General features: G+C 33.1%; 1 protein-coding gene across 1 annotated transcript in view; it reads left to right on the top strand.

Moving 5' to 3' along the window:
• The window catches only part of LOC150097981 (splicing factor YJU2), a 135,449-nt gene that overhangs the window by 54,872 nt on the left and 56,506 nt on the right, over positions 1-24,071 (top strand). The window contains exon 4 of the mRNA XM_090406410.1: positions 14,000-14,134. Coding sequence (XP_090262536.1) covers positions 14,000-14,134 — 135 coding nt within the window. The remainder of the gene's footprint in view (positions 1-13,999; positions 14,135-24,071) is intronic.

Below are 24,071 nucleotides of genomic sequence, written 5' to 3'. Positions count from 1 at the left end.
AGTGCTTCATTGTCTTACTTTTTTTTTTTCTCCTTCAATATTCTCTCAGCACATGATCAAAACTTACCTGTTAAGAGCTTTTCTTTGCTTGATGCTTTACCTCCTGAGTCTACCTTGCAGTTCTGATTTTTTTTATCCTAGCAGACAGCCTTATCCCATGGCTCTCTGGATGAATCAGTCAGTTTTCTTTAGGGTCTGCCAACGATTTTCCAGGGTAGGTTTTTGTTTTCACACTTATTTCATTTTTTCTTGAATAATATTTGTGTATTAAGTATACTGTTCGCCTCTGAAAGCTGCTCAACTTTGATTCATTATAAAACTTTCTTACACACTTTTCAGTATGATATTTAATTTTATCTTGATTAAAATTAAATGAGTCACTTCTGATTTCAAATCCTTTTGTATATACTCATCCTGAACCAGCATTAAGATATCATTATCAACAATAACATAATAGTAATACTTCTTATTTCTTGCATCTTTTCTTCACATGAATTTACACAAATCTTGTTATGTTGGAACATAGTGTTGGTATGGTAAAATGATTAGTCCTTGTCCTGAACAGAAATCAAGCAGGTACTTACCATTATTATTATTAGCTTTGCTCTTTTCTACAAATTTTCCTAAAACATTTCTATATGTTTGGTAATTATTTCCTACTCTGCTGTTTAGATCTCCAAGGACCTACTTTTCCTTTTTGTGTTAACTGCTTTCTCTAATGCCTTGAAAAATTCCCTGACGTCTCTCTCTTAATAGAACCTTCTGTGGGACCATAGGCACAAATAAGTCTCGTCTTGTTTACCATTCTGATATTTGCCCACATTACTCTGCTTGATATTGGTTGCCATTTAAGAAGGTTATCTACTTGTTTAGTGTTGAATACTATAGCTATACTTCTTTTTTTCCTGATCAGTATTGCTTGCATATAATATCTTGTATTGGTTGCTTAGAAAGGTTTCAGCTGTTTTTGTCTTCTTTATTTCAATAACACCTATTATATCAATCTGGCACCTTTCCATTGATACTTATAATGATAGTGCCAATCTTGAATTGTGTTGATATTGAGTTGGGATTTGTTCCAGTAACTGACCTAACTTTGCTTTTGCTCTAGTTCCCTGATGAATGTTCCATCATCATCCTAACACTAATTACAGGTATAGACCATATTGATCTGTTCCGGTCTCATTATCCATCCAATATCCTTTTTTGAAGTCTACCCTGCCTTCTCTTTCCAAATGGCTTATATTTTAGTATTTGTTTAGGATGTCAGGTGTTGGCCATTTGGTTTACATGTTCGATCCATTTTTGTTTACGATTGTTTAGTTTTTCTTCTATTGATTTTGTTTTTAGTTCTTTTAAAATATTTTCGTTCCTTTTTTGATCTAATAATGTGTACTTTGCAGTTCTTCTCATAAATCTTATTTCACTTGTTTTTATTCTATGTTTATTGCCCAAATTTCACTGCCATTCATATGATGTTTTCTTTTTCTCCTTCATATGATGTTTCACATCCAAGATCACTGAAAGTATTTATCTGTTCTATTATTTATTATTAATAACTATTTTGCTTCTAACTGGAGTTTGTCCACAAAATGCTATTGTTTTATCTATGGAAATTTTCATTCCGAACTGTTCTACTATAATGTTTAAATTATATATATTGCTCTTTGTAAATTGCCTTCCTTATCTGATATTATTACCTGATCATCTGCAAATAATAGCGTATTTATTTTGTTATTCCAGGAAATTTCTATACCTTGATTGTTTAAAGTGTTCCACTGTATTAATATTTCATTAGTGTAAATATTGAAAAGTGTTGGAGACAAAGGGCATCCCTGTCTTACTCCTTGGTTTATAGATTGTTTTTCAGACAACTTTTCATTTATTTTATTTTTATTTCATTACCTTTTATATATATTCAATATTTCATGTAGTAAAATATTAGGTATATTTATTCTTAGTAATATATCAAACAGTATATATCTTTTTACTGTGTCAAATGCTTTTTCGTAATCTATAAACAAAAGATAAGTTTCCAAGTTAATGAATGTTCCTTGGGACATAAACCAAACAATATCCTACTGGCATGAAATATCTATCATGTTCTGTTTATTTTATTTTGGTTTAAGCCAATAAGAATACAGTTTGATTGACTAAATCCCTTTTTGCCAGCCCATCCATGTTTGTTCAGTATCTGGGTAGATAGGCAGATATCTACAAATGGGGGGGGGGGTAGGGGGTGCACCATGAGCAGGTGAGAATTGGACATTAGATAAGAAGTCCTAGTTGGTTTTCTGCATTCCTTAAAATGCTACATGGTGGTCTCTTCCCAGTTATCCACTTTTGACCTTAAAACATGTCAGATAAATGAAGAAATGGAAAAATTTTATTAAAAGCTAGAAGCAAACCAAAGACCAGTTATTAAGAGCATTGCTCATTGTTTTTTGTATGGAAATAGTCAGTCATTGTAGGAATCAATTCTCTACACAGTGCACTGATAGAGGGGAAAGATTAGTATTTTGAACAGATGGGTGAATTAATGGAGATGTAGAGATAACCATGACCTTTGTCCTTGGGGACTTGAACAACATAATTGGTCGAAGGATTGGAGATTTAACAGATGGATATTACACCTATTGATGAGGATGTAGAGAATGATAAGAGTAAAAGACTGATCACATTGTGTGAAACACAATATGATCATCTTTTACTGATCATATTGTGCAAAACACAAGAGTGATGGTCAATGATTAAAAAATGACTACACTGCTTTGTGAGCGATGTGCAAGTATTGAGAGTTTCAGACTGTGATGAAGATAATTGTACTGTAATGGTTAAAATTGGATAATGAGCAAGATGGTTGCATTAGGCTAGATGAACCATGATATGGTCAACCTTCAGGATGAACGTTAAAAGATTGTATAAAAGTAGGATCGAAGATTGAATGCACATGAATGCTAGTAAAATCTATAAGCATATTAAAAATGTTGTTCATGAGTTTGTCTTCCAGATCATGGATCTGGAAGACATTAGGATTGAGGAAGTATTAAGAAGAAAGTGAAAAAAAAATTATGAAAAGGTAAGGAAGAAAGTCAGAGTTTGTTTTGAGATTAATTGCTCATTAGGATATCATAGGTTGGCTCAGCCATAGAGGACCATTTTGTGTATAAGAACAGCAAACCACAGATCACATCTGATGATTCTAATATCTGTGACAGCCTAGATGAACATTTCAAGGATGTTCTTACGGAGGATAAGAAGGAATACATTGAGGAAGACACAGGTTGGGATTTAAAGGTACAGGAGCTAGTGGATTGGAAGATGAGGCACAGGATACCTTGGTAGTGGTTATAGAATGGAAAGGCAGTTGCCCCAGAAGGAGCGTCCTTGGAATTACAACAATATGAAGGTGACTAGTTGCCAAGAACAATAACAATGTTAAATCAGGTCCTTAGAAGGCGACGGCTATTGGTCGTTATCATATAACTTCTATCTTTAAGAATGATTCTTTGAATTACAGAGGCATTCCACTTATTCCATGACTAAATCTATTCATGGCTTCCACAAATACTTATTTAAGTAAAATTATAACTACAAGGTTAGAACAGAGTATTGCCTCCTTTATGTCAAAAGAAAATAGGCTGGCTTTAATGCTGGAAAGTCCTTTATTGATAATATTTTCATCTTAAGATAGAAAAAATAAATCCAAAGTGTAGGAAACATTTGACTTTTGTGATATCAAAAAGGCTTGTGATTCTGTTCCCATTAGCAGACTCTTGTGATTGATGAGGAGGATGAATAAATGATCATCAGTTTGATTCAGAAAATACACAAGTTGCAGAGCAACTGTTAATAAGTGTGTAGTTAATAAGTGATACCCATAAGTGTGTGTGTGGGGGGGGGAACTGATATTGGCTTAGTTTATTACATCCAAAGACCTGATACAAGGATGTGGCATGTCACTAACAATGATGATCTACCTTGATGTAGTGCTAGCATGTTAATTGATAATTGTTTAAGATCAAGATGACACTTGATTTCATGATCAGAAAATTAGTTAATGCTTATAGCATAGGAAGCCTGAAAGTTAATTTTACAAAGACAAAATATTTTGTGGTTGCTGGAGAAGGCAGAGAATTGGATCTCCTAGTCGGTATATTCGATTTATCAAACTTTCTAAAAAGAAAGATCTACAACCATTGTGTACCCATAACAATGACCTATGGTAGTGAAACCTGGAGTCTCACTAAAAAACACCAAAAGAAACTGAAAACAACACAAGCATCGAAAGAGTTATTTTGGAAATAACCCAGTTAGATAAAAGGAATAGTACTGGGATAAGGAAGCAAATGGACATTACCTTTAGTAATAAAAGGCAACAAATGGCACTAGGCAGGACATAATGAGAATGTCTGATAACAGAATGGACACAAAGAATTGGATATTGGAAACGAGGTAGATCAGTGGGAAGATGGAATGATGTTATGGACATTCATGGGGGAAGAGATGACAATCCAGCAGTGGAATGAAGAAAGCTGTTGATAAAGATGATTATCTAAAGAGATTTTCTTAAACTGCACTTACCCTCAACAAATTAACTATATTAATTCGGCAGCCAAAATAAGAACTGCCAACTCTGGAGAAAATAAATATTTCCTTTAATAAAATCTTAAAATTTCCATATATACTAACAAAGTTATATTTATATACTAATAAATATACATACAAAGCTATAAAACATATCCAAACATTCTGATTACAAAGTTGTTTTCACCAGTGACTAAATTATTCAGTCAACTAAAAATAGAGAAAAGATTGTAACACTGAAGAATGTCATGGATTGCTATGTTGTTTATCACCTCCCTTGTCAACTAAACTACAATGCCACCTATATTAACTCTGTGATCAGATCACTTCATTTCTGCTTGCATTATGTGGTTGTTATTATTATTATATGGCACTCCATGGAGTCTGAAAACTTAACATGGGAGATCCAATCTATCATACCTCTCCTTGAACCCATTTACAGACAAAGTACTCGCAACTGATTCTGGCAACCCATTCCACTCATTCACAACTCTCCAAGCAAAAAATGTAGTCCTCACACCCCTGCTAACCACATCTTTATTCAACTTCCAGGATGGACTCCCCTGCCGTTCTGGTCCCTGTAGCCAAGTGCTGAAACATTTCCATTGCATCTGTCCTATAAAACTCTTTAAGCAACTTAAATGTTTCTATCATATCCCCTCTTTTTCTCCTATCAACCAACTTCTGCAGTCCACACACACCCTCAGTCTATCCACATAGGGAACATTTCACAGACCATTCATCATCTTGTTCACTCTGAATCCTCTTCACCGCTTCCTCATTCCCAAGAAACCCAGGGAGCTGGACTTTAGCACAGTAATCCAGATGTATACCCATACCAGATTTTTTCCAAATGAATACCAAAAAACAAACTAACCAAACCCTAAAAGCTCCAACTACAGAAATGAAATAGAATACAATAGAATAGAAAGCACATGCAATAGAATATATTCAGAAATAGAAAAAGTAACCATTCATAATGCTGGCCCGGTTGGCTGAGTGGTTAGCTTATCTACTCTCCAGCCAAAAGGCTGAGAGTTCAAATCCTGCCATGGGCATGGATGTTTGCGATTGTTTGTGAAATACTAGTGGTGGGCGGTAGGTGGTGTTGGTGTAGTTGCGGTTCGTTGCAATTGGTGGATTTCCAGATCCCCATCCCATATATCACCCCATAAACTGATTTCATCTGTTTTTATGTATTTTTCTTCTGGGGTCTTTACATTGGTCTTTTCGCATTCTGTACAGTTTTTAAGTTCTAGATTTTAATCATTTGAATATTTTTCACTTTTTAATTTTTATTAGTTTTGTAGTGTTTTAGCTATTAATATCACATCATTCATTACCAAATTTATCCTGATCCACATTCCATCTTTTAATAGTATCCTATCATTTTTATGCTTTAAACCCTTTTATTTATATCTCAAATTTTTTATTTTAAAATTTAATGGAGCTCCATCTTAGTGTTCTACTTGTCACTAATATAATATTCATTCATCACCATCTACAATATCCACTCCAAGTTTCAAAGATCATAATTACTAAAAATACCACAAAGGCAGGCAGTAACACCCATATATGATGATTTCATTTTAATTTTTTTAATTTAAAAAGAGTTGCAGTCAGAAGACACATTCTGATCTCAGGTGCTCCATAAAATTAAAAGCATTGTTTATCTCCTTATATCGAAGATTATGTACACTTTTTTCCAGCTCTCTGTATATAAAGTTTTTACCTGGTTTATTTATTTATATATGTTTTTAGGAATCTTTTTTACTCTTATTTTTACATACCTTACATTTCTTTTTTAGACTGACTTTTATACCCGTTTATGCTCTTTTCTGTATTTGCTATGTATTTATAACATAGTCTTACTGCACTAATACATGTACCTATGATACATGTATTAGTGCAGTATGACCTTAGCTATCCTTGCTCCATTAAACCCTAAACTAACTAACTCATTGCCATAATGTTATATTTATCACACTTTGACAACACATATCGGGTCCTTGTCTAGCATTACAGCAAGGTCATTATCTTCTCCGCCTGCTTCAGTATCATGGATCTTTCATGGAAACTGGATAAGAGTGTTGTCAACAAGAAAGTGAAGAGTAAATATCTTGAGTAGAGAATGATGGAGAAGTGGAATGCCTCACCTGTAGGTAGGTGTGTAGACTAACATTGAGTGACCTCATTATACATGAGGTATAACATTAAATCTGCAATTTATTTCCATCATTCTTAAAACTAAATTAAAAGTACACTATTCATAAAAATATTGAAAATACTTAATTAAGATAAAACGTTTTTGGTTTAGAGCATCAGATCACTTAAAGGTAATAGAAGACTAGTGGGAAACATTTACTTAGTCTGTACGAAATGCAGAAAACCACTTGGTGCTTCTGACCTATTGTCTATTTCTTATCTTCCTGTGATACATCGCATTACTAGGTATCATGTATTTGAATGTAGATTGAATGAGAATGGGTTAGCAATTTGGTACTTTGTCAACCAGTTGTAATTGATAATATGGGACTAATATGTATAAACCACATATGATGTTATAACATATGTGGGATGAAAAGATTAAAAGCTCTGTACTGCATTCATGGAATTGTACTCCAGGAAATTATGAAGCTAAGGACTTGTAGGTGGTGGTAGATAGAGAGTTCAAGTTCAAAAGGCATATTGATAAGTTGGCTTAGGTATTTCATAGGATTAATTTGTTATTGAAGAACACACCAACAAGCTGAGATAAGAAAACTGTCTCTTTTGTAGGCCTTGATACATTCCAATCTGAATTACTGTTCTCAGGTCATGTCTGAGTTTCTTGTGGCATGTGGAAGCAGTGGAGAGGATCCAGTGATAGTGAGTGGTCTGTGGAATGCCTCTTATGACAACAGATTGAGGATTTGTGAGTTGCAAAAGTTGGTTGAAAGGGGATATATATAATCACTAAAAGGATTTTATAGGATTGATGCAGAGGAAATATTTCAGCACTTGGCTGGAGGGAGAAGAACAAGGGGTCATCCTGGAAATTGAGTAAGAGTATGGTCAGCAAGGGTGTGAGGATGAATGACTAGATGGGTTGCTAAAGTCTGTTGTGAGTGCTTAGTTTATCAGTGAGTTCAAGGAGCGGTATGATAGATATTGTGTAGATAGTCTGGGTCACCTGTGATGAGCCTTTTGACTCCCTGGAGATACCTGTGCAATAATAATAACAACATATTTAGATTGCATGCCAGATGGGACATGGCCTAGTTATACAATATTCCTATTTTTGTCAAGTAACTAGGATAGACAGTGAAAAGTCATCTATTGGGACAAACCCAACCTCAGTAAAAAACTGAGGGTAGGCTTCATTGGTGTGAAGCATTAATGGAGAGGTGGAGTGATGCTAAGAAAAGGAAATTAGAGAAATATCATGTCAACATAACTGTCAAGATCCTTCTAAATGATAACTATAGCATGGTTTATTCACCACTGGGAATCGGGGAACAGTAATACTCAACACTAACCCTGAAGAGAAACTGCTTGAGTGGCAGACAGTACAGCAATGCAGAAAAATTTTGACATTTTGGAAATTGTTCTAAGACTTATTTGTGCTTACAGTCCCATAGAAGTTTCTACTGGAGAAGTAGAAGAAATTTTCAAGTTATTAGAGAGGACAGCTGATGCAGTGAAAAAGGAAAAGCTGGTTCTTGCTGAAGGCAAACATCAGAGTAGGAATGAATATCAAATATTGTTTGGGTAAAATGTACAGTACAGAACTAATAATGAAAAGTATCTTCCAGATTTCTACTCAAATCGTGGGACAATGATTTCTGACACCATATACTAACATGAATGTATTTACTTGAAAAGAAGATATACAAAACAAGGAAAATTTTATTGATCATATTACTGTTCATCATGGTATCTTCAGATTGGTTTAATCAAAATAAGTATAATATAGAACATTTTTAATAAAGTGACCACTACTTGAACATTGTGAGAATGGGTTTCCTTGAAATGAAAATTCTCTACTAGTTTTGAAAAGAATCAAACAGCTCTTGGATGTAGTGTGTGGATTGAAATATTCAAATATTATTGGGAAAAAAAAGAGTGAAAGTCTTTTTTTTTTTCAAGACAGCAGCAAAGCAATTATCTGGTAGGGAAGCATGTGGTGTTGTCTGCAAAGATTGAAACATGAGAACTGCATATATTGAACTTCTTTAACTTCCTATGAAGTTAAAGAAGCAGTCCATGAAAAGAAGAAATCATATATAAAAAACGCTTCTGACTAAGAAATATGCATGTGGTCTTACTGAATGAGTGAGAAAAAAAAAGGAAAGTTGTGTAAAAGTATCTAAACAAAAGTTAGAAAAATATTTGATAAGAATATAGAAAATGAATATCACAATCATGAATATGAAGATGGTTTGATGTAAAATCATGGATAAGACAAGGATAGATATTAGCTCCACTCTCATTCATCATCTATATGGATCACATTATAGAAGAAAGCGGCATTAAACCTGATATTATAATCGGTGATGTTAACTTAGCCCCTTTGCTTTATGCAGATGTTGTTGTTCTCCTAAACATTGCAAGTTCTCCAAGTTATTGAATTATAGCTGTAACAAATTTTGACATGAAAATTAGCAATAAAAAGACCAAGATCCATACGAAAGTATTTATTTATTTATTTTTTTTTTTGTATGGGGAGTAGAATTTGCATAATTTGTCAAGCCCTGGTAATTATTATTGGAATTCTACTATGATGATACTACTACCTTACTGATAATGAGTGCATTATCACTCATTACTCAGAAGAAGAGTGATAGGCATTGTGTATATAATGGTTAGTGTGGGCATTGTGCAATTAGTCTTTCAGACTAATTGCACGATGCCCACACTAATCATTACATACATACAGTTGCCTGTATAATAATACTTGATAAGAAACCATATTTTTACAATGTTTCACCAAAACAAAGAAGACAAAAAAAAAAGTTAAATTCTTCTTCAGTCAATAATGATCAGGGAAGGGAAGGAGTAACTGTTAGTATTCAACACTAAACACAAAGATAACCATTCTTGAATGGCTGACAATTTCAGATAGAGTGATGTGGACACATTTTAATATGAAGAATTGGACAGTGAAACTTATTTGTGCATATGGTCCCACAAAAGGTTCTACTAAGGAAGAGGTGAAGAAATTTTTCAGTCAGCTGACATGAAAAAAAGAAAGGAAAATTTGGTCTTGTTGGGAATATAAACAGCCATGTAGGAAATAAACACTAGATACATAAAATTATTTTGAGAAAATCTGGAGAAAGATGAAAGCTAACTATCTGCTGGATTTCTGTTCAGGATGTGGACTAGTTATTACAAGCACCATGTTCCAACATAATATACACAAATTCAGATGGAGAGAAGACACAAGAAATAAGTCTCACTGAGAGTATCTGCTGGATTTCTGTTCAGGATGTGGACTAGTCATTACAAGCACCATGTTCCAACATAATATGCACAAATTCAGATGGAGAGAAGACACAAGAAATAAGTCTCACTGAGAGTATCTGCTGGATTTCTGTTCAGGATGTGGACTAGTCATTACAAGCACCATGTTCCAACATAATATGCACAAATTCAGATGGAGAGAAGACACAAGAAATAAGTCTCACTGAGAGTATGTCATTGTTGATAGTGATATCCTCACTTGTTTAGAAAACAAGTGTACCATGGGATTGAAATAGGAAGCTAACAATTTTGTTATTATGTACAAAATTAAAAAAAACAAAACATTCCAAGTTGAGTAGCTTTCAGAGGTGAACTGTGGATTCAGATATACAAATATTCAATAAAAAATGAAGCCATTTGAAAATAAGGCCTTGAAGACTCACTGGAAAACTGAAGAAAACATTGATTCATCCAGGAGGGCATTATGCTGAAGTTGTTTGCAGGTATAGAAAAATCAAACTCCATGGTATTATATTTACAAAGTTAATGAGTCATTCCAGGAAAAGGAGAAAGTGTAATCAATAACTTCTAACAAGTAAATCTTGTCCTCTGAGAGAATATAGAGAAAAGTCTAAGAAAGCAAAACAGTGTGTAATAATAGCTAAACAGAAGTCACTGGTAAGCTAAATATTGGGTGGGTGACAAAATGTTAAAGAAGTCTGTTTGAAAGTCTTAGAAATGGAGGAAAAAGTACTATAAAAGGAATCAGATGATTAAAGGGGACATTAAAACTGAAGATGTAGATATCCTGGATATTTGGAGTAATTGCTTTGAAAGATTGTTAAACAAAATGAAGTGACAAAACAGTGGAATGCAATCAGGAGTACTTATCAATACTTGAGAGAGAAAAAGCCATCATAAACCTGAATTGTGGAAAGACAGCTGAAGTAGATAATATTCTATCAAAAATGCTGAAATATGGAGTATGAAAGTTTTTACAATGTCTGCACTAAGATAATTCAGAACGCCCAGTCAGAAGGTCAGATTGAGTTTCATGCTACCCATCTATAAAAAGAGAAATAAAATTGAATGTGACTTTATTAGGTGGTAATATTTATGCAAGCATATTTGAGAGTTAAAGAAAAATTGTGAAATAAAAACTTAAAGAAGAACAAACTAGATTCAGACTAAATGGGGATTGTGAGGGTCAGATCTCACTTTAAAGCAAAAGTTGAGAAATCATGGGAATATAATAAGGATTTGGATGTAAGCATTTGAAGGCAGATGGTCCAAAATTTTTTGTCCTTTTATAAGTTTGTCCAACGGAACACACGTCCAGTCGGACATTTCGTCCAATCGATGTCAGTAACTATTATTGTCACCTGTGTCAACTGAATAACCTACTACTATGCCAACTGACTAACCTGACTAACCAATGTGTCAACTAACTAACTTAACCTAACCTAACCTGTGAGGGTGGACTATGCATATTGTCTTGCACCCTTCTCTTTTGTGTCTACTAACTAACCAACCTAACCTAACGTATGAGGGTGGACCATGCATATTGTCTTGCGCCCTTCTCTTTTGTGTCAACTGACTATTATTAATCACAAATTACTTATAACTCCTTGGACTAATATGAAGAATTGAACAAATAGGATTGTATGAATAAGGTTGGATGAAATGTCCTACTGGACGAGAAAAGTAATAGACGAATTGTAGGAATTGGACAAGATTTACATTGGACGAAATTCCTTGAAACTGATGTAAGTTTTGTAGATCTGTAAAAGGCATAAGACAAGGTGTCAAGAAAAGTTATGTTCAAAACACTACAATTATGTCATGTAAATGGATGTTATACAGAGCAGTGCATAGTCTATATTTAAGTGAGAAGTTAGAATTGAAAGAGGGACATGAAGGTTTGATGTAGAATCAGGTATAAGACAAGGGTGCATACTGTTTTTACACTTATCTATTGATAATCTATATTTATTATCACATCATGAAGGAAAGTGGCATTAAATCAAATATCAATATTGGAAATGTTAACCTTGGCTCATTACTTCATACTGATGTTTTACTCTTAAATAAATCCAATACAAGATGGCTTAAGTAAATTGAATAACAGCTAACAAATATGGCATCAAAATCGGCAATAAAACAGAGCCACATGAAAGCCTCATGTTACAGAATATTTCAAAATTATTTGCTAATATTTATTTCATTATTTACCTGGAACTTTGTGCACGACAGATTATATTTTTAAAAACCAAAAGGACTATTAGAAAGTAGAAATATTCATGATGTATCCAAATGGATTGCAAATTATTGGAAGATATTAATGGAAACTATAGATTTTTATCATTAATATAAAAGAAACTAATAGGTAGGACCATGAGAAATAGCTGCAGCATCTTCAATGAGAAGCTATAGAACAACTAAAATCTTTCAGCTAAATATCAACTAATTGCACTTTTTTTTTTTAAAGATTGCAAATTAAATGTGGAAATAGACAGTAGAATAAGTAGACATGTCTAACTCTTTACCTCTTTGCTTTGTAACAGTCTTGTCTTCCTCACAGTTTCCCCTTTTAGGACTACAACCTTGTCAAAAGCCATATAAACAGGTTCCTTCTTTCTTCTTGACCAATTGTTCAAATCAATCAAATGCACATACCACTAATGTGCATTTGATTTTGCCATCTCTGTGTATAAGATTTATATATGTATTTAAAATGGTTAGACACAAGAAAAGTCATAAAACAAGAGGCCAAGAAAAATTATGTTCAAAACATATGTTTTGAACATTATAATATATAATGTTTTGAACAAAATTTATGTTTGAATTTAAATTTTTAATACATTTGTTTTAAAATTAATAAATAAAGTTGTATGAAGTAAGAAAAATTAGTCACAACACTAAACTAGCTGTATATAAGAGTGTTCAAACTTATTTTAACTTATGGATCTGAGAGTTGAGTTAGAGATAAAACAGTTGATCAGAAAATAGGAGACCACAGATATGAGAGAGCTCTAAGAAAAGTTAGTGACTAGATGGCATTAACGGCAGAATAATTAAAAATAAAGATATTAGAAAGAAACTTAACTCTTAGCATTTAGGAACTTGAACTTGTGAGCAGAGTGCAGAGCTAATGTTGGGTGGTATGGTTACTTAAACAGAATAGGAGAGGAAAGGTTAGCAAAACAGGTATTTCATAACATGATGGCAATTGAGGAGACAGAAAAAGACCGATATCTGGGTGGTTTGATGCAATTGGAACTGCCTTAGAAGGCCAAAACAAGATTTGAGTATGTTTGGAGACCTGACAGATAGACTAATGTGGAGAAAAATTGTCAGTAGGATGTTATTAATAATATAAACTTATCATGTAGCACTATTATCCCTTGAGAGTTTATATCAGGAATTTGATATCTAGATAGCTAATCATATAAAATATACATTATACATTTATTATTTAATAATATGGATACATGGGCCTTATTAAAAAATTGACATTCTAGAAACAAAAAAATAGTAACATTGATGAAATTGCCCTGCAAATTCTGAAAAATTATCATCACCTTTATTAAAAATAGATATTATCTACATTACTGAAGAATGTCTTGTCTTTAATGTGCAAGGAGCTGACACCTTTCCTCCCCCGTACACTGTGACAATCAAGAATTGCACTGACTCACCAGAATTTCATTCGCTTCAACTACCCAAGATTTTTTTTTTATTATTGTTTGAAGAATGCACTTCTTTATATTAATTCTGTGTTTTCATAATTATTATTGAATATTTAAGAGTGTGGTTTAAGATACTGGTTTCATATTGATATTTTTAAGCCTCTTGTAAATCATAAAATTCATTCATGGATGAACTAATAGTGAAAATTTAAATGAATTCAAATTTCATTAGAAAATATCAGATTTTTCACTTAATGTGTATAATTTCTAAATTATAGACAGATCCAGAAAATGCTGATTATGTTGTGGAGCATGGAGCCACCCGCAATTTTCAGGCACTAAAGCTGGCCGAAGAACAAGCTGAGAGAGAAGCTCGGGAACAAGAAGAAGAAGAAAAGAATAATCCAATGAAGGTGAATATGTTATATGTTGAAGTTCGTATAATAATGCCATGATGCAACATTTCAAAATTTAAATATTAATTCATTCTGCATTTTCATTTTATAATTTCATACTCATCTTTCAGTTCTTTCTTATGTCTCTCATTATTGTTTGCATTTGTACTTTTCCTTTTTTCCGTTAGTTTTTTGCCATCAGTGGGCAGTTTCCCACGATTTTCTTTTTTCTGGTTCCCATCATTTCCTTTGTTATTTCTTGCAATTTCCTTTCTTTTCCAGTTTCCTTGGTTGTATTCAACCCATTTCCTTTTTTCCGTTTCTCCCATTTTTGCTTTGTTGTGCTTCTTGCAATTCCCTTTGTTTTTACATGGTTCATGCCATAAATAAACATTGCTCCGTTATCAGTACAATTTCCAACCATTTCCATTGTCTACTGATTGTGATGCCATTTACTAGGCAATTGTTTGAGCTTTTGCTTTGCAATGAACTTAAACAGCATTGATTGCATGGGATTTAGCATTCATTACAGCATCGTTTTGTTATGGTGTGCATCTACTGCAAATGCATATGTGTACTTCAGTATCATTATTTTAATATATTTCAGGAAAGATAATTACTTAGAACAAACTTTACATCCTTCTTTATTGTTATAAGGAATGAACAGACATGATTATAATCAGGAACAACAAGAATAAGAACTTTATCTGAATCTGTAATGTCATCAGAGTCCAAATTAAAAATTCAGTTGAACATGCATTAAAAAAAAGTTTAACTAGTTAATTGGAAATATTTTGCAAAACTAGTTCCCAAAACTGTGAAAATTAAGAGTCATTCTTATTTAGGTTTGGATGATGAATCAGTTTTATAGATTTCTTTATACAGTTCTAATTAAAAAAAAAAATAAAAAAAAGTAAGGTGCTTATTTACATGAGACTTCAGTTTCTTTTCTGTGCCTCAATCTGAAAGATATAGTAAGATATACAAAACTAGGTTTGTTTGTTTCTGGGAATCTTATGTAATCTCATTCTGTTTAGCATATAATCAAAAACATGCCCATTTGTTCATAGCATGAAAGACCATAATGGCATGGAATATGATATACTCTCCTGGATAGAATAAAGAAAACTGTCCTTAAGAGAGTGTAAAAAGGTAACTGACTTGTGTACCTTATGGAAGGCAACTTTCAAATGAGAAGCTGGACAGTTTTTTGAACTTTTGACGCATGGAATGGAAACCGAAAATCCTTTTGTAAAGGTCAAGGACTTTGAAGGCTGTAGCTGTTTAGGAATGAGATTATAGTTATAGCCATTGGAGAGAAATGTGGATTTAATATTTTTTTTTATATTTGATTTATTTATATTGTAAAAGTTTCAGTGGAGAATGTGTGTATGGCAAACCAAATTTTAATAACACTTTACATTTTAAAAAGATAATAATGAGGATCTATCAACATATCTTCCTGCATTGCTTTTCTTTCTTTTTTTGTTTTTAAGTAGACTGAAAATAGTAATCTACTAATGATTGTAAATGAATCCAGGATAACCACATTATAAATTTGAAAGTAAAAATTATTTATTCATTCAGCTAGTTTCTTATGCGCTATGAAATACTTTATTAAGAATAAAGATGAATATCAACTTGAAAACATATTTTTCAAATCGATATTCATATTTGTAGAATGATTTTTGATATGTAAACTGATGTTCACGAAATCATTGAACTATTGGAGAGCATATCATATTGGAACATCACACACACATGCATGCTTCATTGCTCATCTCTGTATAATTTGTAAAACTGTATAAAGTTTTTTCTGACAAGAAAAGTAACTAGTGCTATTACTGAAATCAAATGATGTCAGGAGGAAAATTTTTCTGTAGTAATTCTAATGTTGCTATCAGTGGAAGAATATTAATAAAAAGGGAAAAAAATTACATCCAAACTAATTAATGTCCAAATAATAATTTGTTTAAATTATTAGTTAAATAATTTGTTTATTTGTGTGTATTTTTAATACACACAATTGATTAAATATTTTATTTGTTAAAATATTATTTAATTTTGTTTTTAAAATCCTCTGAAAGTTTCACATATGTAGTGGGAAACACCTATATAGACAGATATGTAACTACTTTGCTGCTTGGATAAGTAGAATTCACTATTATTCACTTATGTGCTTAAAGAAGACTGTGCAGTCTAGATCAGTGGTTCTTAACCGTTGTTCCCCAGAACACTTGTGTTCTGCCGGTGAAAGATGTCACATGACATAATTCTGAGTGTAATTGGCTACTCTGATCCTAACAACTGAAGACCACTATTGCAGGATATATTATATCTACGCATTGTTTTTTGCACAGCGAATCCCTAGTTTCAAAAACATTACCGGCAATATTCAAACCTGTACTGACCAAGTTTTAAATGTGGTAAATTACATCAAGTCGAGAGCTTTAAAAACACGCCTTTTTAAAAAAAACTTTCCATATTTATGGAAGCCAAGTACGAACCTTTGCTTTTGCGCACTGAAATAAGATGGTTATCCAGGGGTAAAGTGTTATTCCGAATACTAGAACTTAAGAATGCATTATTGGCCTTTTTTCAAAATGAAGGTACAGTGCTTTTATAAAATATCTTCAAAATGATATTTGGTGTGCTAAAATGGCATATTTAGCTGATATTTTTAATTACTTAAATAGCGCTAATACAAGGGGAAAATTAAAATATTTTGACATCCACTGACAAATTGTCAGCTTTTCAAAAAAAAAGTATCTCTTTGGAAAAACCAAATAGAAAAAAATACAATAGATATATTTCCGTCGCTCAATAATAAAAATGCCGAGGGAATTATTTCCGTTATAACAGGACATTTAACAATATCGAAAGAAAAGATTTCAAGTTACTTTCCTTCCTTAAATACACACAATTATGACTGGATACGAAATCCATTTGGCACAGTTAATACATCGAATTGTGAATTTTCATTACAAGAAGAACAATTAGTTACCTTGTCAACAGATCGTACTCTAAAAATGAAATTCTCTGAAATAATTCTTGAAGAATTTTGGATTTTTGTTCAAGCCAAATACCCAGCTCTCTCCACAAGGACACTGAAAATTTTGTTAGTTTTCAACATCATATTTGTGTAACCTCAGTTTCTCAATATTAACCAATATAAAAACTAAAAAGCGCTAAAAGACATACTAATGTAGACAGAGAGATGAGGGTAGCTATATCACATATTAGACCTGATATTGCTGAATTCTGCAAAAGCCGACAAGCTCAAGTATCGCATTAAAATAAGTACCATTTTTGTAAAAGGCAAGTCCATACATATTTTTATTGTTAGTTTTATGACCCTAATGCTTTGGTGTTCCCCAAATTTTTCTTATAATCAAAAGTGTTCAGTGACTTCGAAAAGGTTAAGAACCACTGGTCTAGATTTTGTAGCATAATGAACATAAATTTTTTTTGTTGTTTCTTTCTAATACTGAACTTAGATCTAGATATTGGATCTAGGTGCTTGTTTAATTTATTCATTTGAGGTCTTATAGAATCTTAAGATGCAGCAATATGCAACATTAATATTAATAATGACATTAATAATAACTATTATGCCACATCATAATAGAATCACCTTTTTAAAAATGTTGTTTTTGATTCCTTAAAGATACTTGTGACATTAGGATTATAAAATATATACATGTTTACACAAGAATATTATTTAATTTGTCAAATATTACAGACCATCTTCAGTGGCTACATAGGAATAGTTTTAAAAAACAAGGTGGAATATGAACAATTGATCATTCACAAATAGAACGAGCTGCGTGATGTCTTATTGCTAAGTATTAAAAGAGTAAACATTTTTTATGGGATGCTTAAGGGTCAAAGCTGTATAACTGAGAGTAGACCTCCACATAGCCTTTAAAGGAATGCAGAGAACCGACCAGGGCTTCTGACCTAATGTCCAATCCTCGCCTTCTCGTGGTGCACCCTTTTGGGTATCTACTCGGATACTGAACGAACGAGGATGGGCTGGCAATTTGGGATATAGCTGACTAAATTGTATTCTTATTGGTTTAAACAAATACACAAAATGATGGTACAACATGACAAAATTTCATGCCGGCTGGGGCGTCGCCTGGTGAAACAAGGCCCCTGTTGTTTTTGCCAGGGAACCAGAGCAAACAGCGAAAAGTCAGCTAGAACAAATCTGAAAGCACACCTCAACTCAACATCACCAGAGTTAAAGATCGGTACTATCAACATAAGAAGCCTGAATGGCAAAGAAATGAGCTAGCTGAGGAATTTAGATAAGTACCAGATCGACATAATAGTAGTGACTGAAACAAAAAAGACAAAAACTGGTGAGATTTTTCTGAGCAATAAATACAAAATGTTATATTCAGGAAATGACAATCAAGGAAAAGAAGGAGTAGCCATAGTATTCAACACAAAATACGAGGCTAATCTTCTTGAATGGCAGGCAGTCTCAAGTAGAGTGATGTCGGCTAATATCAGAATGGGGAACTGGACAATGAGACTTATTTGTGCCTATGGTCCCACAGAAGGTTCTACTAAGGTAGAAGTGGAGGAATTTTTTGAGGCTTTAGAAAAAGCAAAAGTTGGTCCTTGTTGGGGATCTAAATAGCAGAGTAGGAAATGATTGCGAGACGTACAAAAATATTTTGGGAAAATTTGGAGAAAAGAGCGAAGCTAATAATAATGGCAAATATCTGTTGGATTTCTGCTCAGGACATGGACTAGTTATTACTAACACCATGTTCCAACATAAAAATGTGCACAAATTCACATGGAGAGAAGAGGCAAGGAATAAGAAAAGTCTCATTGACTATGTTATTGTTGATAGTGATGTTTTCTCCCTGGTGCAGGACACCAGGGTGTACAGAGGATTTGAAATTGGAAATGATCACTATTTAGTCTTGAGCAGGATAAAATTGAATTTCATATTGAAAAGAATAACATGTAAGAAAGTTTTTAAGCGAATAAAAGTTGAGCAGCTCTCAAATGTGAACTGTAGACTAAAATACACAAAGATTATTGAAGAAAAAATGAAAGAGTTTGAGAACAGGAACCAAACTTTAGAGATTCAGTGGCAAGCCTTGAAGAAAACCTTGACTGATTCAGCCAGAGAGGCATGTGGCGAGGTTGTCTGCAGAAAAGAAAAATCAGAACTCCATGGTGGACACAGGAAGTTAGAGGCAGTGAAGAAAAGAAGAAAGCATATCAAAAGTTCCTGGCAAATAAGTCAGCTTGTGCTCTTCGAGAATACAGAAACAAATGTAAGAAAGCTAAACACTGTGTAAAACTAGCTAAACAAAAGTCATGGGAGGACTTTGGCAAGAAAATAAATATCAAGAAGGTGGTAAGATATTTTGGAGATTGTTGAAGAAGCTTAGAAATGGAGGAAAGAGTACTGTAAAAGGAGTTAGAGATGATAAAGGTGACATGAAAACAGGAGAAAAAGATATCCTTGAAGTATGGAGTAATAACTTAGAGAAATTGCTAAATGAAACAAGCAGTGATAGCACAGTGGTAAAAAACACTCAACAGGCATACAGTCAGGAATACATATCCATACTTGAAGTAGAAAAAAAGCCATCAAAGGCTTGAAATGTGGGAAGGTAGCAGGAGTAGAATATTCAACCAGAAATGCTCACGTATGGTGGTATAAAAGTCTTACAGTGGCTGCACTGCATAGTTCAGAAAGCCTGGATAGAGGGACGAATTCCCCGATGATTGTAGTAGAGCTCTAATAGTACCCATATATAAAAAGTGAAATAAAACTGAATGTGAGAATTACAGAGGTATTTCCCTACTGAGTGTTCCTGGCAAGATCTATGCAAGTATACTTGAGAAACTGTTGAGAAGAATTCTGGAAGAAAAGCTTGGTGAAGAATAAGCTGGATTCAGGCCACATAGAGGCTGTCAGGATCAGATCTTCACTTTACGACAAATAGTCGAGAAAGCATGGGAATATAACAAAGATCTGTATTTAAGTTTTGTCGATCTGGAAAAGGCATATGATAAGGTGCCAAGAGAGAAGCTATTCAATACGCTGCAGTTATATGTGAATGCGGCATTATATCAAGCAATACTTAGTCTTTATTTGAGTTGGAAGTTAGCAGTTTGAATTGAAGGAAGTACAGGAAGATGGTTTAATGTTAAATCTGGTGTGAGACAAGGATGTACATTATCCCCTCTGTTATTCATTATCTATATGGATCATATTATGAAGGAAAATGGTATTAAACATGATATCAGAATTGGAGATGTTAATGTTAGCTCTTTGCTTTATGCGGACGATGTTATATTTCTAAATAAATCCACTACAAATTTTCAAGATTCCCTGACTGAATTGAATAACTTGTTGTAAACCTGTGTTGTGAACGAGGAACCTGTGGAAAAAGTAAAACATTTCAGCTACTTAGGCACGATTTTTAGTGAAGATGGTAAATTAAATATGGAAATAGACAACAGAATCAACAAAGCTGATATGGTAGGAAGTCAATTGAATAAATTCATATGGAATAAGAGAGAAATTAGTCGGAACACTAAATTAGCTGTATACAAGACAGTGTTCAAACCAGTTTTAACTTATGGATCTGAGAGCTGGGTCAGAAGTAAAACATTTGGCCAAAGACTAGAGACCAGAGATATGAAAGTCCTGAGAAAGATTAGAGGTGTGAACAGATGGCATCAATGGCAATATCATATTAAAAATGAGGATATTAGGAAAGAACTTGACATTGTCGGCATCCAAGAATGCATTAACAGAGCTAATCTCAGGTGGTATGGTCACTTAAACAGAATGGGAGAGGAAAGATTAGCAAAACAAGTGTTGTCTGCCTGGTTGGCAGGAAAACGACCCAGAGGAAGACCAAGATATAGATGGATTGATATGGTACAAAGTACCTTAGACGATAGAAATATAAGATCTGATAATGTTGGAGTCTTGACAATTATCAGACTGATTTGGATGAAATTGTAGATAGGAAGTTAGTAATGATGTAAATTTTTGATGTAGTACTATCATATCCTGTATACTCCTCGAGGGTAAATGTCAGAAATTTGATGGTGATAATATAGGAAATTAAAAAAAAAAAAAAAAACTTTTCCAAATTTTTGATACAGATATACAGTCATTATGATTCAAGTTAGGACGTTGAAGTAATCCTCCACCCTTTCTTTAAATAAACGTTCAAATTTATAGCGACATCTGTGTAGGAGGCGAGTCTTGGACTAACGGATGTTGTGGCTTGTTTCTATTCCGTGCTGAGCTAATCCAGATTTCTCGGGTTTGTTTATTAAGTGAGCTGCTTGAAAATGAATTTTATTGCCCGTGTATTAAGAAACAATGGAAAGCACTTTATCACTAAAAAAAAAAAAAATCGTGACTGATAAAAAATGTTGACTCTTTTAATACTTAGCAATATGATATCACGTGGCTCGTTCTATTTGTGAATGATAAACGTTTTAAAAAAAAAAAGGTTTATTCTTACTTTGGACAAACTGGACGTGCTATAGAAAAAAGAATTCAAGAGCATCAATCATCCATTCAACACAACAAACCCGAGAAATCTGGATTAGCTCAGCACGGAATAGAAACAAGCCACAACATCTTTTGGTCCAAGACTCGCCTCCTACACAGATGTTGCTATAAATTTGAATCGTAATGACTGTATATCTGTATCAAAAATTTGGGAAAGTTTAATCAGGATAACACATTAAATTTTTATTTTATTTATTTCCTATATTAGTCTAATGTTATTTAAGATTATTACATGAATTTCTGAATTAATATCTTTAATTTAATCATGACTCTGATAAAAAAAAAAAAAAAAAAAAAAATGTTTACTCTTTTAATACTTAGCGATACGACATCATGTGGCTTGTTCTATTTGTGAATGATCAATTGTTCGTATTCCACCTTGTATTTTAAAACTATTCCTATGTAGCCACTGAAGATGGTATGTAATATTCAGACTGAAAAATTTGACAAATTAAATAATCTTGTGTAAACGTATATATATTTTATAATGTTGTTTTTACTTGTCAAACTAAACATACTGGGTCAAAGCCAGGTATCCTAGCCACTAGACCACAATGAATATTCACACTAAACATACTAACCAACATATTACTACTTTTCCTCTGAACTGTCAACAGTCATATCTCTTGATATACAATGCTGGTTACAGAATCTCGTCAAAGTTAGCAAAAAGTTTTCATCATTATGAAAAACTGATGAATTCATAAATTTAACAACTTGGTGAGTAAAAAAAAAAAAGTTTATTCTCCTTGCTTTGCTCCTGATAGCAAGAAAATCATTATCAACATCAGGCTGACCCTGTACAAATGAGTGGTCTATATTGTCTAAAAGTCATACCTATGCTGTAACTTTTACAGAATTTTTTTGTAATGGATTTGTTTTATAATAGTGATCTGCATTGTTTCTTATTACATGGTCAATAAAATTCATTTTGAAGCAGCTCACTTAATAAATTTACATCTTCTTACAATATCACTATAACTAAAGTTGGTAAAGGAAATATTGTGGTATTACAAGATTAAAAAAAAAAAAAAAATGCATATTTATTAAGAGATCACTGTACACACCATTGCATCTCAGTCCTATACAATCCCAGATTAAACTTTTAGATGAAATCAGTTGGATGAAGAAATAAAAAAATAAAATAAAACATGGTCATAATGATGGAGTACTTAATCTATTCATGTTTCTTAGTTTCTTCTAGAGGATACTCTAGGCACTCCTATATACAAGCCAGACAGACATATCTTTTTTGGCCCTTTCTACCTTTTCGAGAAAGGATTATTGACAGATAGTCCCCTTTCTCTCTCTCTCTCTCTGCGTGTGCATATATTAAAAAAAAATCAGAAAGCTTTATAAAAACAGATTTCCCATTTTTTAATCATCTATGGATATTCTAATTATAGTATGCTCACTAACTAAATCAAACCTATAAAGACCAGAGAAATAGCTTGTTATAAAGCAAGATTTTATATAATGAATTTAGAGAAATAAATACCTAAGAAACTACTGGCATTCAGTGGGATTAACTATTACTTCTTGGTCATATCTTCACGAAGATTTTAGTCTCTTATAATCATTTCCATCTTCCACGGCACTTTAATTTGGCCTCAAGTTTTCTCCCATGCACGTCAGAAGTTCATTATCGATATCTGGTAGTTATGAAGCATTTTAAACTTTGAATAGTTAAGGACTAAATTAGACTCCTTTGTCATATGATTTCATTTAGAATTATCTTGTTTCAGTAAAAAATTTTCAAATACTATCTCAGGGTCAGTACTGATCTTCACTTTCAATTTTTGTTTTGACAGAAGCATAAATCGAATTCATGTTAATCATCTTTGAAGTGGATGAAGGCTTCATAATTTTGTTAGCTATAGCAAAAAGATAATTAGGAGGAAGAGATAATTTGAGATGAACCATTAGCAAAACAAAATTTTGATTAAGGTGATTTCTGTATTATCTGAATATCAGTTTATGATAATCCCATACATGGCAGGTTGGGCTGCCTAAAGTACATGAGTATTATAGATGGACAAGAAGGAACTTGTTCATATTTAGTTTGAAGAGTCGTGGATTGTATTCCTTGAGAAACATATATGATGTGAGACTGTTCCAGAGGGCAATGGTAGGAGGTAGAAACCATAAGGAGAAGAAATTTGTTCTGTATGTTTGGAATTGGACTGAAGAGATGTTGAGTAGTTATTGTACGTGTTTCAGTGTAACAGAAGCATTGAATTGACAGAAGACAAATGGATTTAACAGAGGGTAGAGAAATTATTGATGCCATTTCTGATGAACATTAGCCATGGTAGTATTTATAGAAGATGCAAGCTGCAGAAACTTTGATGCTTGTGTGAGATGAGTGGAGTGAATCCATGA

Source organism: Typopeltis vanoorti, chromosome 16, assembly GCF_054136105.1.
Source record: "Typopeltis vanoorti isolate ZY-2024b chromosome 16, IOZ_Tvanoo_1.0, whole genome shotgun sequence".
Lineage (NCBI taxonomy): Eukaryota > Metazoa > Arthropoda > Arachnida > Uropygi > Thelyphonidae > Typopeltis > Typopeltis vanoorti.
This window is presented reverse-complemented; position numbering and strand designations above follow the sequence as displayed.